Below are 15,025 nucleotides of genomic sequence, written 5' to 3'. Positions count from 1 at the left end.
AGCATTCTAATTTTACTTATATATATATATATATATATATATATATATATATATATATATATATATATATATATATATATTAAGCCTTTAATAATATAATAGTATAGGGTTGAATTTTAAACTTGTAAAACTCTAGGGGTTGAAATTTAAATTCTTCTAAATTAAACTATTAATCACAAAATTCAAATTTCAAAACTTCGGGATAGAAATTGAACTTTTCATAACAATAGGGATCAAATAAAAAATAATTCAAATTAAACAATTAATTTCATAATTATCTATATTTGATCTAATTAAATTTTAGTCATTAGATAATTACCAAATAATCTTAAATAGTCCAATATTTATCATATAAATAATCAATATTTAAAAGATTTAAAATTATCTATATTTATGTCAAGGATAATCATTAAATTTAGTTAAAATTCGGATTTTTACATAATAAAATGATTTAGGTATCAATCCAAGACAAAAACAACAATAAAATCCCAAATTATCCTCTGTCTGACGCTCGGACTTGCCGAGTCAAGCTTTGGACTCGCCGAGTAGGGCCAACTCGCCGAGTCCAAATACTGACTCGCCGAGTCCAAATACTGACTCGCCGAGTTGGGTCGAATAGAGGTGAAGAAAAACGATTTCCAGCAAGCAAAACAGTTAAGCATCACATTCAATTGAAACCAATCATAGCTCTGATACCACTGATGGTTTTAGACATAAGAACTTTCCCTATGTGCACATACAACCCTATAGCTTGGATCTAGGTTTCACTAATTGAACATACAACATATCCAAGACTTTCATGGCTAGATCTAATGTAAACTAACAATCAAAATCATATGAAAAACAGATCTAGAATAATACCTTGATTTACTTGCTTGAAACCTTCTTCTTCTTGGAGCTTAGAGTCACAAATGTCACTCCTCTAATGGCTTACAAACACCAACTAGCAAGAAGATGATTTGAGAGAGATGAGGAAGAGGGAAATTGGCTCTAGGGTTTCTCCAATCACCAGAGTGGCCGATTTCTTCAACCCTATGGGTCTATTTATAATGTGAGCTCCTAAGGTTTCACCTTAAAACCCTAATTGGATAACTTAGCCTCAAAGCAATCCAAATCCTTTCCTATATAAGGCCTTGGATGATTTCTAGGTGATCTACAACCCTAAAATCGTCCAACCCATATCAATAAGGGTTATCAGCTCAAAATACAACTTTCACACATTTGACAGTTTATACCCCTTTATTCAATTAATCTCTTTAAGTCACCAAATTAATTCCTAATTAATTTATGACTTATATTAATTAAATAATATTATTATTCTTTTAACATATTATTCCTATAATACATTAATAATAATATCTCTTCTCTCTAAATCACCCTGTCAAGTTGCTATGATGAAGGCAACTCAATAGGACCATGCACAACTGGGTCAAGTACTTACAAAATATAGTTACAGCCTTAGACACTAATCCAACATATATGGCTTTTGTTTGTGTATACCACAGCTGTTGTTATAGGTCTGGACATGGGGGTGATGGAGCTGAGGACCCATCTTTCCCAGGTGGTAGAGCTGCAGGTCATCATGAGTATGACCGTAAGTCTTATTATAAAATTTTATTTACTACTTTTATTCAGCTATTATAAATTAAATACTTTTTTCTAATAATTTTTAATTATATTTGTAGTTGAGCAACGTAGGAATGTCTGAGGTAAAGCTAAAAATATTAAGCTTGAAAGAGCGCTCTTACAAAATAAGGGCACACCGATTTACATGGAATATGATAGGGATATGACATATGATCCCGTAGTAGAGACAAAAGACATGTTTGCACGAGAAGTTGGGAAAATAATGTGGCGGATGGTCCTTTTTGATAACTGAGCTTGGAAAAAAATTTCCCCTGCAATAAAGGGTACAGTAAAACAACATTTATGGGTAAATTATTTATATAAAAATATTTTATATGGTTAATTATGATTGGTTTTTACTTGGTTAACTTTTTTTGTAGACAAAGTTTGATTTGGATCAGATGTACCGGGATCCAGATGCTACTATGTTGTCAGAGAGTTTTGAAGCAACTTTGTTAAAAGTTTATCGAGAGCGTAAAGCTGATGCAAAAGAATATTTTTTGAAAGTCGGAGGATATGGGGATATCCCAAGAGCATTAGCCAACCCCCCAGATGATATGGATGGTGATAATTAGAGGCAAGTAATTGAGTATTTTCAAACGGGCGAATACAAAGTTGCTTTAGAAAGGAACAAAAAAGTTCGTGAAATGCAAACGATCGTGAACCGTGGGGGTCAAGTTTGTACAACAGTACTTGCTATAAGAATGTAACGTATGATACATGTAATTATAAATTAAAAATATAATCTAATTTTTAATGTTAAACAAAACCTTAAGAGAGTGAAAATGTTTCACAAGACTCATACCGATAAGAATGATGTTTTTATTAGTATCGAGGCGGAACAACAATACGTAAGTATTAAATTATAATTTTATCATATAATTAAGTGTTTATTTATACTTAATTGTTAATCAATTTTAGAAAACACAGAATCAGTTAGTGGAATAGCTCTTAGAACAAACTCAATGGCCAAAAGGGGAAAGAGAGTTAAAACAGACTCAAGAAAGAGTTACTTTCGAGAAAGTATTAAGAGAACGACGTGACCTTCTGCTATCCCATCGATTTCACATCCATTACAACCACCACTACAGTCATCACACCATCACAGGTAAAACAAGATTATTTAATTTCAATAAATACATGTTGATTTGGTGATTTTTGTTTGTGGTAATTATTTGTTAAAAGCTTTGGTAATTGAATTTTTATCCCAAGTGCAATGAATAACAATGTACTTTGTTTTGTTTTGTTTTGTTTGTTTGTTTTTTTAAGTAGCAGTGTACTTTGGCATCAATAAATGCATGTTGATTTGATAATTGTGTTTTTGTCCCAAGTGCAAGAAATAGCAATGTACTTTTGATATTTCTTGTATTTAAGTGCAAGAAATAGCAATGTACTTTGCTATTTTTTGTTTATGTTTGATTATTTAACTTATAAGTTTATTTATGTTGATATTTATTATGTAGTTAGAAAATCTACAGACAATGCTCAACGACCCAACATGTAGGATAAACTTTATTCGTTTTTTCAATCGAGGAAAGATCAAGAAGGAAACAATGAGAACGGACATGATATTTCGTCATATAATTAATTTGTGTTTTGTATGTTACACTTGTAATGAAACTTTGCTACTTGTTAGAATTGTAAAACTTTGGTTGTTTATTTTGGTATGAAATTAATTATAATAGTATTTGGTATCTAATCGGATGTTAATATGTAATTTTTCTTCTGCATTTAATGTCGTTATGTATCAAGTTTTTTATATAAAAAAATCATTGATTAAAAAAATTAAAAAATGACATTTTGATCAATAACGACAAAGTAGTATCGATAACTTTTACCAGCGACATGTCGCCGCTATTACCTTAACCGACGACTTTCTTGCTCTTTACCGGCGACTTTTGTCGCTGCTAATTACCTTTTTTCTTATAGTTATTTACGCCACAAGGAAACTCCATATTAACAAAATATATGCATCTTGATCTTAAAAGGAAGTATTCCATTTCTTGAGCAAACAAAATTTTCAAAAAATCAAGAAACATCAATGTGCCATAAACCGTTCACTATTTTCCTTGTAACATAAATATATTTTAGATTTATGCGATTGTATAACTCAGCAAGAGTGAGATGGAGGGTGACCTAGAGCTTTGCAACTCAGGGAACACCGCCCCTTCACCTCTGCATATCGAGGTTTTCTATGAAACTCGGCAACTCTTCACCGAGTTTCTCTCTTTAGCAAGTGAAGAAGATGACATGGAAGGGGGTGGTGGCCACCACTCCGAGAAGCCTAAAAGAACTTTGTACTAGTATTATTGTTACTTGTTAAATATACCGTCTTGGGACGATAAACTTTAATTTTAAGAAAGACCTCTGGACACTATGGTCTTACACAAGTAGAGCTGTCAGCTGTGGCAGTAATATCAATCCATGTACATGTGGTCACAAAGGATGGCCTACCATACAATCCATACAGTTGCTTCAGAAGATTGATTGTTACAGAAATCACTCGACCAATGTAATCTTAAGATTCCCTTGGTGTTTGTGGGGGTTTGTATAGACTTCTAAAAAGATTTTGGATTCTCCTCCGTCCAAAATTTTCCTTCCCCCACACATTAACACGTGGGCAGGTGATGCCCTGAAGACATAGGGTCTCTTCTTCACCCATTTCATGGGGTCCCAAACGCATTCTTAAGGATTATAATGTAATATACATACATATAGATAGATATGTATAGATTCCCCACCCTAGCAGCTCTAAGCCTTATATAAACCTCCACTCCATCTTGAAGCATTCATATTCTTGTTCTATAAGCCTTGATTTATATAAACATCAATCGGGAAATCCTACGTAGGTAATCAAGAATTAAAGATATGTCTGGTGTTTGGGTGTTCAAGAATGGTGTGGTTCGACTGGTGGAGAACCCTGGAAGTGATTCCTTTAAGGGTTCTGGTCAACGTAAGGTGTTGGTTCATGTCGCCACAAACGAAGTGGTGACCTCGTACGAGGTTCTGGAAAGAATCTTGTTATCAGTCGGATGGGAGAGGTACTACGATGATCCTGATCTATTTCAGTTTCACAAAAGGTCATCTGTGCACCTAATTTCTCTCCCTAGAGATTTCAATAAGCTCAAGTCCATGCACATGTATGATATAGTCGTCAAGAATCGCAATGTGTTCGAAGTGAGAGACATATATAATCACCGAGCTAACTAACCAGCAGCCATGCCAGGCTAGTTAGCTCGTTTATATGTTAGGATCAATATGTTGTGTTCTTGGCGATTTACTCTCTTATCTCGAAGTTTATTGGTTTGTTTGTTTATTTTCTGTGATGGGTCACTAAGTCCAAGTTTGGCTTTGGGTCTCCTCAAATGCTGGACTACATGATCGATGTGGTTGGAGGTTATTTTTTCTAAGTTTTAAGAAGGTAATTCCGTACAGTTCTATGGTTGCATGCATGATGGTCATGTACCAGTAAACTCGTATACGTATGCTGTTTACTGTTAATCTAAATCCAATTTCTATATGTGTGTATGTCAGATTTTTTTTTTCCCTCCAGCGAATATAATGGACTTCTTATACAGCGTCTTAATAAGCTATTTAGTCGTTTTTTTTTTTTTTTTTTTTTTTTTTTTTTTTTTTTTTTTTTGTGTGTGTGTGTGTGTGTGTGAAAATATATTGGGAAATATGTTTGAATTTTTGTTTTTGGGTTTTCACGAATATTTGATTTTCAATAAGATCATTCTTTAATTATGAATGAAAATCACAAAAACTTTTATTATACTAACAATATGCACTATCATTAAAAAGTAATAAACTTATTAAAACTAAGGGTTGCACCCTGTACAATGGATCCTGAAAATGATTAAATAGGGAAAAAATAATAATATACTTATGTTAATTTGTTTACTGTAGCATTCTAATTTTCTTTTATTTTGAAAAATCGATTAGTAAACATGGAGTGCAAGTTATTTTTTAAAAAGCACCCCAAAATTCACTGAAGCTAGTATTTTCATTGATTTTGACAATTGGGCCCAATTAAACCAATATCATCTAAATACAAAGCAATTGTCAATTTGTCATTGCTATAATTGTGTATAAAAAAATAAATGACTGTACAACTGAATGAAATGAAGTTATAACCACTTATAGGTACAGACAAAGTTAAAATATGAAAATACAGAGAAAGTCAAAATTGAAGCTTATATGTGTCACCAAGGATGTTAGGTGGTAATGGTGCGTCTAGAATCGACATTCAACACACACAAATCAGACACACCAAAATGAATTTAAAAAAAAATGTAAAAAGGGAAAAATCTTAAAATACATGCATAGAAACAAAATGTAAGAAGAGTTAGAGATACTATAAAAATAGATGTCGCACTGAGATGAACCGAAGGTAGCAGGAGGTGGTGGAAAGAGAGCTAGGGATTGGGGAAGCAGATTGTTGGTAATTGTTATTAAAAAACTGTATAAAGTTTAATTTTAACAATTAGTTTCAACAAACAGTGTTTGGTCCTATAAAAATAAAAGTAGTGTGGCAGTTATATCAATCAAAGTCTGGTCCAAAGATATGTCCTACCATAAGATCCATACAGTTGTTTCAGAAGCCTGCGGTATCGATCTAGAAACCACTGTTGTCTTATAAAGCCGTGGAAAAAGATTTTGGATTCTCCTCCGTCAAAAACTACCCTTCCCCACACATCAACACGTGGGCATGTGATGCCTTGATGTCAAAGGGTCTCTTCTTTATCCATTCATGGGTCCCACCGCACTATCTTAAAGATTGAGACGTATATATTCGATCTCCACCCTAGGGCAGCTAGAAACCCTTATATAAACCTCCACTACTCCCATAAACATTCATATTCTTGCTCACTAAGTATCCTACAAACCTTAATCTTTAATTCCTAAGTAGGAAACTAAAAGTTAAAGACATGTCTGGTGTTTGGGTCTTCAAAAATGGTGTGGTTCGACTGGAGAACCCTGGAAGTGATTCCTTTCAGGGATCTGGTCGACGTAAGGTGTTGGTTCATGTAGCCACGAACGAAGTTGTAAGTTCGTATGAGGCGCTGGAAAGAATGTTGTTGTCATACGGATGGGAGAGGTACTATGATGATCCTGATCTCTTTCAATTTCATAAAAGGTCAACTGTGCACCTAATTTCTCTACCTAAAGATTTCAAAAAGCTCAAGCCCATGCATATGTACGATATAATCGTCAAGAATCGGAATGTGTTTGAAGTAAGAGATATATAATCACCTAGCTAACTAACCGGCCATGCGGAGAACTGGCAGGCTAGCTAGTTGGCTCGTTATTAGTTAGGATCATTATGTTGTGTTCTTGGTTTATTGGTTTGTTTGTTTCATTCTGTGATGGGTGTGAGTGAAAGTACCTCTGCTGACAAAGTAAGTCCAAGTTTGATTTCGGGTCTCCCCAAGAATGTTGGAGTACATGATGCAGTTGAAGTTTGAATTTTTTTTAGGGTTTAAGAAGCTAATTGCTTACAGTTCAAGGGTTGCATGATGATCATGTGTCTGTAAATCTTGTATGGTATTTTCAGTAATCGAAATCAAGCTTCTGTGTGTAACTATGTGTACATACATAAATACATATATATACATATACATACACATACACACTCACACAAACACACACACACACACACACATATATATATATATATATATATATATATATATATATATATATATATATATATATATATATATATATATATATATATATATGTGTGTGTGTGTGTGTGTCGCAACTGCTGAGCAAGTCTATATTGATGAAACATTTTCTTTGTATTCATGAATTTATAATTTCATAGCAAGGAAAAACCCATTATCTTTCTTCCATAAAAGATAAGTCTTTTTTAGTGGTCCAAGCTAATGCTCACATGATAAGCAGTCAATTTTAATCCCGATATACCTAAGATTCTGAGTTTAAATTTCTTTAAACATGTGGGTAATATATGCTTACGAATATTAGCCGACATTTAGAACCTAATAGGCAATATTTATAAAAAAAATCCTAATAGACAAGGGTTATAATTGTCTTTGGAGAGGAGTTATTGATTCCTACGATGTATATAGGGACGGTATATTGGAGTCGATCAAGTGTTAATTTGAATAAATTAGTTTATAGCTTATTAACTTATAGCGGTGTGAGAAACAGATTTGTAAAAGTGTTTGGATTAGAAATAAGCCAGAAGCTTTAAGCAATGAGGAAAAGCTTTTCAAAAGTAGCTTATTTATCTTCTCCCCACCACAATAAACTGATTTTTAATGTTTCCTATCCGAGCATTTAAACTTAGCTTATAGCTCGCGGTGGGGATAAGCAATAATCTTTTTTTTTCCCTATCAAAACACCCTCTTACACAACTCATTCGGCAAAAACAATGTTGATATCAATAGCCTTTCCACACTTCTAAACAGTTGATGATTGATTACTCTTTCATACTTTAGAAGAATAGTTGGTGGTAACTATATCTCTAGACAGGGGTAGATCCAAGGGGATCTTGTGATGCCCCTTAAATTTTTTTTTTCGAAAGTGTGTGTGTGTGTATACACGCATCATTTCACTTATAAACACAAACAAACAATTGGTATGTTGGTTAAGGTGCATGCTTATTGAAGCAAATGTCTTAGGATTGATTATTGCTCCTTACATATCATTTACACGAAAAACCAATATGTTTGGTTGGTAGTACAATACCAATTGCGAAACCTTGGTAATGTAGTGATACAAAATATCCAATACCACAGTAATACCATACTATATATATATATATATATATATATATATATATATATATATATATATATATATATATATATACTAGCCGTTACCCGCGCACAGCAGCGGGGACAAATAGCTTCTTTCAACGATATTTTTTTAAAGAAAAATGTTATGTTCCAAAAGAAAGTTCATGCCGTGGGTGAGAGGAATGGCGGTAGTCGTGATAATGGTTGGTTGAAGGCGGAAGGAGGCAGAGCGGCTGTGGTGGTGATGGTTATACTGTCTTGGTTACTGGTTAGGGTTCTTCGAGAGAGTGTGCGTATATTTCTTACTTTGAAGGGATTACGAAGATAAATATTATGAGATGACTTGTTACCAATGTGAGAAAAAAGATCATCTATAAATTGTTGACATTGACCGCTTCAAATGGCTGAAGTGTTGAGATTGACGGGTTCAATTTGCAAATTATTTTTTCTATTAATTTGATACGAGATTTTTAAGGGATAAAGGATAAGGTTAAAGTATTATTATATTATAAATGGGTTGTACTTCAAGCTTAATAGTTTGGACGTCTTAAAAAATAATATTATTATATTCAATCTATTTATAGAAATAGTTAGATTTCTTTTATAAGTAGTAAAGATATATATATATATATATATATATATATATATATATATATATATATATATATATATATATATATATATATATATATATATATAAAATTTAGTAAGTTTGGTGGTTATGATTTAAGCTTTGATGTTAGCATTTAATGAACTAATAAAGTTTAAAGTCTTAATTATATTGGTGTGTTCAATATTCCCCCACTGCCTTAACTAATAAAATCATGATAGAAATTAATAATATCATTTTGGAAGGAATTTTCAATCTCAACCATTAGAAAACTTTTAGTCACAAAACTCCTCATTGAAATTTCATAAATTGCTATATTTATTGGTAGAAACTGTCATTCACAAAAGCCCTATATATAGTGGTATATTTATTGGTACCCAAACAAATTTGTACCAACTATACTTGGTATGATAGTGATATAAATTTTTTTGTCCCAATTATAACTAGTATGGTGTATGGTTTAGTGAAAAAATAAATTGATGCCTACCAATTCTAGCCCTAATTTGTTTGTCTTTGTTTTTATTTTCCCAGCTATTTTATCCCACATTGTCAAACACATGTAAATTTAACCATTTTTATATGTTATACAAACCTGTTAACCTCATGTTTTATTTCATATCTACTTTAAGTCCCACATCGATTCAAGTATCAAAATATACTTCAACTTCACGTTTATATAACAAGGCTTGAGCTTAGCTAATGATTCGATTAAGGTTTGTGGTTTAAAACCAAAACCGAATTGGGGAAACCTAAGTACCCCGAAAAAAAAATTTAGGCTACCCTAAAAAAATGGGATACCCCTTTACTTTGATCATAATTCTGTCATTGTATCTAGATCATAACCCAGGTTGATACTATTTGGAAATCGAATTGATCCATGGAAGGTCAATATTATTGTGTGGCGAATGAAACTTGGTAGGCTACCCAGGCGTATCAATATTGAGCAAACTAGGATCAACTTGGATTCATCCAATTTCCCTTTAAGCCACAGAATCATACCTCTTTATTAAATGTTCTCCAGCCAAAAAGGTGAAATTTATCCTTAACATATGGTGGTATGATGTTCGAAATCGTGGTGTTTTCATCCGAATAATTATATATTCCATGTTTGAGTTGGTTCTGTTATACTAGAGAAGGCTCAAATGGGTATAAAGGTGATCTTATTGCGTTTGTATGTGTTATGTGAAATTGTAGAAACAATTATGTTTTCAATAGCAAATTAAGGAACATCAAAGATTTGGTTAGCGATATCCGAATTTCTACTTTTAGTTTGATTAAAACTCGAGATAAAGGATGGTCTATTATTGACTACACAAATTGGTGTAGTAGCCCTAAACTAGAATGCCTAAAAATGTTGTAACCCTAGCTTTTCTTTATCTTTTTTCATTAACATCCCATTCTTCTTGTTAAAAGAATTATTCATACACTGATTTATATGATATCGATATGGATTTAGAATAAAAAATAATCAAAATTGGGGAACGGTGGCGATACAAGGTTCTGGACATAAATATGAATGAGGGATGTACGTCCAATCCAACTTAGACTTACACCTTTGTATGTTTTGGAAACTCATAAAAAATTCATGGTGGATGAAGTTATCCTATACTTGGAATTGGAGAAGGAAAATCATATTTCAAAAGGAGGAAAATGCCAAAAAAAAAGAACTAATTGTTTTCTAAGCGTCTCCCTTTCCACACAAATGGACAAGTGGTTTTGGGATTAAGAAATTAAGATGTCTCAAGGGAGTTCACGTGTAACATTCCAAAATACCAAGTAAAAATTTCATTTTTAAAACAACCCAAACCGTTCAATCATTTGTTCAAAAGACAATCAAAGTATAATGTATACTCAAACATCAGAGTGAGTCATTAAAAGACGATGCAGAATAAAAATCTGGGGGATGCAATGAAATCAAGTCGGACCCTTCTCTTTGGAACCAATGTACGTGAAACATTTAAATATAAAACCATAAGCACAAAGCTTAGTGAGTTTACCCAAAATATCACATAACCATACGACCCTACCTAATTTGCATAATGAGCCCACTCATCTTCATATATCGGGCCCCATCATGGGCCTCGATTGATTCACATAACGGGCACCGCCTAACATACAAAATGGGACTCGACCAACATACATGTAAGAGTCGTAAAGACAGCTAGCATCCTACATCTTATAGTGAGATAACTCACATCACACTTAAATCAAATATACCATAGCTCGTACAAACGTGAAACTGATGCTACAACCCACCCATCGAAACACCCAAGGTCTACACTCTAAAAATAGAAATTTGACCAAAAGTTAACCATGTCAAAAAGTCAAAGGTCAAAGTTAACCATGTCAGGCTACCCATTGGCCTCGTTATGGCAGCTTCACGAAAAAGCAGTCACATTCAGACTAACCATCATGTCGTGTCAAGCTTGCCACCATATTGTAGCAACTGCACTAGGACAACTTAATGGATTAAGCTCTTAACCCCTAATCCTAAGAGCTCCAAAACTCAATCTAGAACTCCCTAAGGTCTTGATGGATAAAGTTTCTAACTTTATCCATCAAGACACCCCAATAAGTGAAGATCAATAAGTCTAAGTTCTTAATGGTTGCACCAAATGCATGGACACTATACTAAGTCATATAAGACCACTTTCCAACCAACAACATTCTCTAGAAACCAAATAATGCATTCAAAGGCTCTAGAGTTCACACAAACTTCAAGGACAAGAAGACCGAGGCTAAAAAGCTCGTAAAATGACCAAGTTTAACATCCCTCTATGGCACGTATCAAAATATTGTCCATTATCGGATCCCGACACGAAAACTTCCCAAGGGGTCACCTATCCCTGGATTGCTCTCGCCCGAGCACTCTTAACTGCAAATTTCTTATGGAATCTATTACCCTCACGACTTTAAAAGGTGTTGTGTTAGAAAAGGTGCAACCCACCTAGTTAGCTACACCTGATTCCACATCAGTTGAGAAGGAGAACTAAGCACTCCTTAAAAGGGTTGTAGACACCTTCCTTGACACAACACGTTTTAAAGTCGTAATGGAAGCAGATCCTATAAGAACTCTATAGTTAAGCATGCCCAAGTTAGAGCAATTCAGAGATGGGTGACCCCTTAGGAAGTTTTCGTGTCGGGATCCCAAAGCGGATAATATTATGATATGTACCGGTGGGAGATGTTACAAATTGGCTGGGAAGGAGAACAAAGCATTATTTAAAAAAGGAATGGATACCTTCCCTATCACAACGCATTTTAAAGTCGTGAGGGCAGTAAATACCATAAGAAATATGTAGTTAAGTGTCCCTTGACCAGAACAATTCTAGGATGGGTGACCCCCTGGGAAGTTTTCGCATCGGGAGCCTAAAGCGGACAATATTGTGATACGTGTCGGAGGGGGATGTTATAAATGGTATCAAAGATAAGGTACGGGTTGATATGTTCGATGAGGACATTGAACCCTATGATGGTAGGTGAAGGTGGTTTGCACTTGATCCTACATCGACTTGGAAGGAGAACGAAACATTTCCTTATAAGGTGTGTGGATACCTTCCTTGACACAACGCGTTTTAAAGCTGTGAGGGTAGCAGATCCCATAAGAACTATTCAGTTAAGCATGCCATGGCAAGAGCAATTCAGGGATGGGTGACCCCCTGGGAAGTTTTCGTGGCGGGAGCCCTAAGTGGAAAATATTGTGATACGTGCCGATGGGGGATGTTACACCTAGAAAAAGATCTAGTGAAACAGTGTGCAAGGTTAAGATTTTATACCTCCAAAAGGCCATAAATGTGATGATGATTTTGGATCTAAGTTGGAACCAAGCTCACAAACCACAACATGAACTCCTTCTTCCTTCAATCTTCATAAACATGGCTTCACTCAAAACACACACAAAGAGTTTATGGTTTGGATGGTTATCGATTTCAAAGGATGGAGGATGCCAAATGAGGTAGCCATATTAGTTAGTGCCTTAAAATAGGGTACAAATCCACAGGTCGATGTGTTCGAAGAGAACGTTGAACCCTATAATGGGAGGTGAAGGTGGGTTGCACGTGATCCGACATTGGCTGGGAAGGAGAACTAAGCATTCCTATCACAACGCGTTTTAAATCCGTGACGGTAGTAGATCCCATAAGAACTCTGCCGTTAAGTGTCCGCTGGCGAGAACAATTCTAGGATGGGTGACCTCCTCGGAATTTTTCACACCGGGAGCCCAAAGCGGACAATATTATGATACGTGCCGGAGGGGATGTTAAAAGTGGTATCAAAGATGGGTATGGGGCAATGTGATCGACGAGGACATCGAACACTATAATGGTGGGTGAAGGTGGGTTGCACTTGATCCTGCATCGGCTTGGAAGAAGAGAGAAACATTTCTATATAAGGTGTGTGGATACCTTCCTTGACACAACGAGTTTTAAAGTTGTGAGGGCAGCAGATCCCATAAGAACATTACAGTTAATCATGCCCGGGTGAGGGCAATTCAGGGATGGGTCACCCCCTGGCAAGTTTTCACGTTGGAGCCCAAAGCGGAAAATATTGTGATACGTGTCGATGAGGGATGTTACACCTAGAACAAGATCTAGTGAAGATGGTGAGCAAGTTTAAGACTTTATACCTCCAAAAGGCCATAAATGTGATGAAAATGTTGGATCTAAGCTATAACCAAGCTCACAAACCACAAGATGAACTCTTTCTTCCTTCAATCTTCACAAAGATGGATTCACTCAAAACACACACAAAGAGGTTATGGTTTGGACGGTTATCGATTTCAAAGGATGGAGGATGCCAAATGAGGCAGCCATATTAGTTAGTGCCTTTAAATAAGGTACAAATCCACGGGTCGATGTGTTCTATGAGGACGTCGAACGCTATAATAGGAGGTGAAGGTGGGTTACACCTAATCTGATATTGGTTAGGAAGGAGTACTAAGCATTCTTTAAAAAGGGAGTGGATACTGTTGGGCCTTATTGTGTTGCGTCTTAGGGCTTTTTGTATATATCCGGATTGGGCCTGTCCATCCGTGATTATCTCTTAGGGTTAGACTATATATATATATATATATATATATATATATATATATATATATATATAGAGGTGAGTTCAATTGAGAAAATAAAAAAGGTTGAGAATGGGGGAATCATTCTCAGCCACTCATTTAATCTAAGCATAAAAGACACGGTGGCAAACTTGTAAATATCGTAATAACCTTCAATCTCAAATACGTAACTATAGAGAATTCAATAACTGTTTGTTCATCATCAAAATTTTTCCTCCAACCTTCAATAATCATCCAGATTTCTTCAATTAAACCGGAATTTCTTCGCTGTTTATGAAATTGGAATCGGAGTTCTGGACTCGCAATCACAATCGACATTGAGGGACTTAGAATCGGTACTCACAGGTTCCCAATCGGATTTTCGGAAATCAAAATCAAATTGAGAAATCGATCAGAGATAGGATGTCGCATCTGAAGTCGAAATCGAAAGTATATGATGATTTGGAATTGATAACTTGATGTTTTTAACATTTTTAAAATAGTTAACTTGTTTGCACTCTAACTGTTTGATGAAACGCATAAACTAAATTACCACGTTATATTCACATATGAATATGTTTTCTCACCTGAATCAGTATATGATTATTAAAAACACAAAACAAATATGCAAGTCTGTATGTTATTCATATGTGAATAGCATATAAAAATTATATATATTTTTCAAAATACCTTCAATATTCATAAGTGAATATACCTTGTAATATTCATATGTGAATATACTGTGTAATATTCATAAGTGAATATATCATCTAATATTCACAAGTGAATATACTCTGTAATATTCATATGTGATATACCATGTAATACTATGTAATATTCACATATGAAATATCATTTAATACTCATAAGTGAATATACCATCTAATATTCACAAGTGAATATACTATGTTAATATTCACAAGTGAATTCATCGTCCAATATTAAAATATGAATATACTATGTTTATTATATGCTATA

The 15,025-nt window shown here is 34.4% G+C and overlaps 2 protein-coding genes across 2 annotated transcripts; both read left to right on the top strand.

Moving 5' to 3' along the window:
• The first annotated feature begins 4,397 nt into the window (after nucleotides 1-4,397).
• LOC145033470 (flowering-promoting factor 1-like protein 3) lies at nucleotides 4,398-5,199 on the top strand. Its single transcript, XM_078982074.1, has one exon. It carries the CDS (start codon nucleotides 4,495-4,497, stop codon nucleotides 4,834-4,836), a length of 342 nt encoding a protein of 113 aa, XP_078838200.1. The 5' UTR covers nucleotides 4,398-4,494; the 3' UTR covers nucleotides 4,837-5,199.
• A 1,264-nt stretch (nucleotides 5,200-6,463) lies between these two features.
• Nucleotides 6,464-7,210, top strand: LOC145034815 (flowering-promoting factor 1-like protein 3). Its single transcript, XM_078983333.1, has one exon. The coding sequence runs from the start codon at nucleotides 6,558-6,560 to the stop codon at nucleotides 6,876-6,878; it is 321 nt and encodes a 106-aa protein (XP_078839459.1). The 5' UTR covers nucleotides 6,464-6,557; the 3' UTR covers nucleotides 6,879-7,210.
• The last annotated feature ends 7,815 nt before the right edge of the window (nucleotides 7,211-15,025 follow it).

Source organism: Lactuca saligna, chromosome 3 (genome assembly GCF_052625555.1).
Source record: "Lactuca saligna cultivar CGN05327 chromosome 3, ASM5262555v1, whole genome shotgun sequence".
Taxonomy (NCBI): Eukaryota; Viridiplantae; Streptophyta; class Magnoliopsida; order Asterales; family Asteraceae; genus Lactuca; species Lactuca saligna.
This window is presented reverse-complemented; position numbering and strand designations above follow the sequence as displayed.

Coding starts and splice junctions, on each gene's coding strand:
- LOC145033470 (XM_078982074.1), top strand. CDS start 4,495: ATGTCTGGTGTTTGGGTGTTCAAGAATGGTGTGGTTCGACTGGTGGAG.
- LOC145034815 (XM_078983333.1), top strand. CDS start 6,558: ATGTCTGGTGTTTGGGTCTTCAAAAATGGTGTGGTTCGACTGGAGAAC.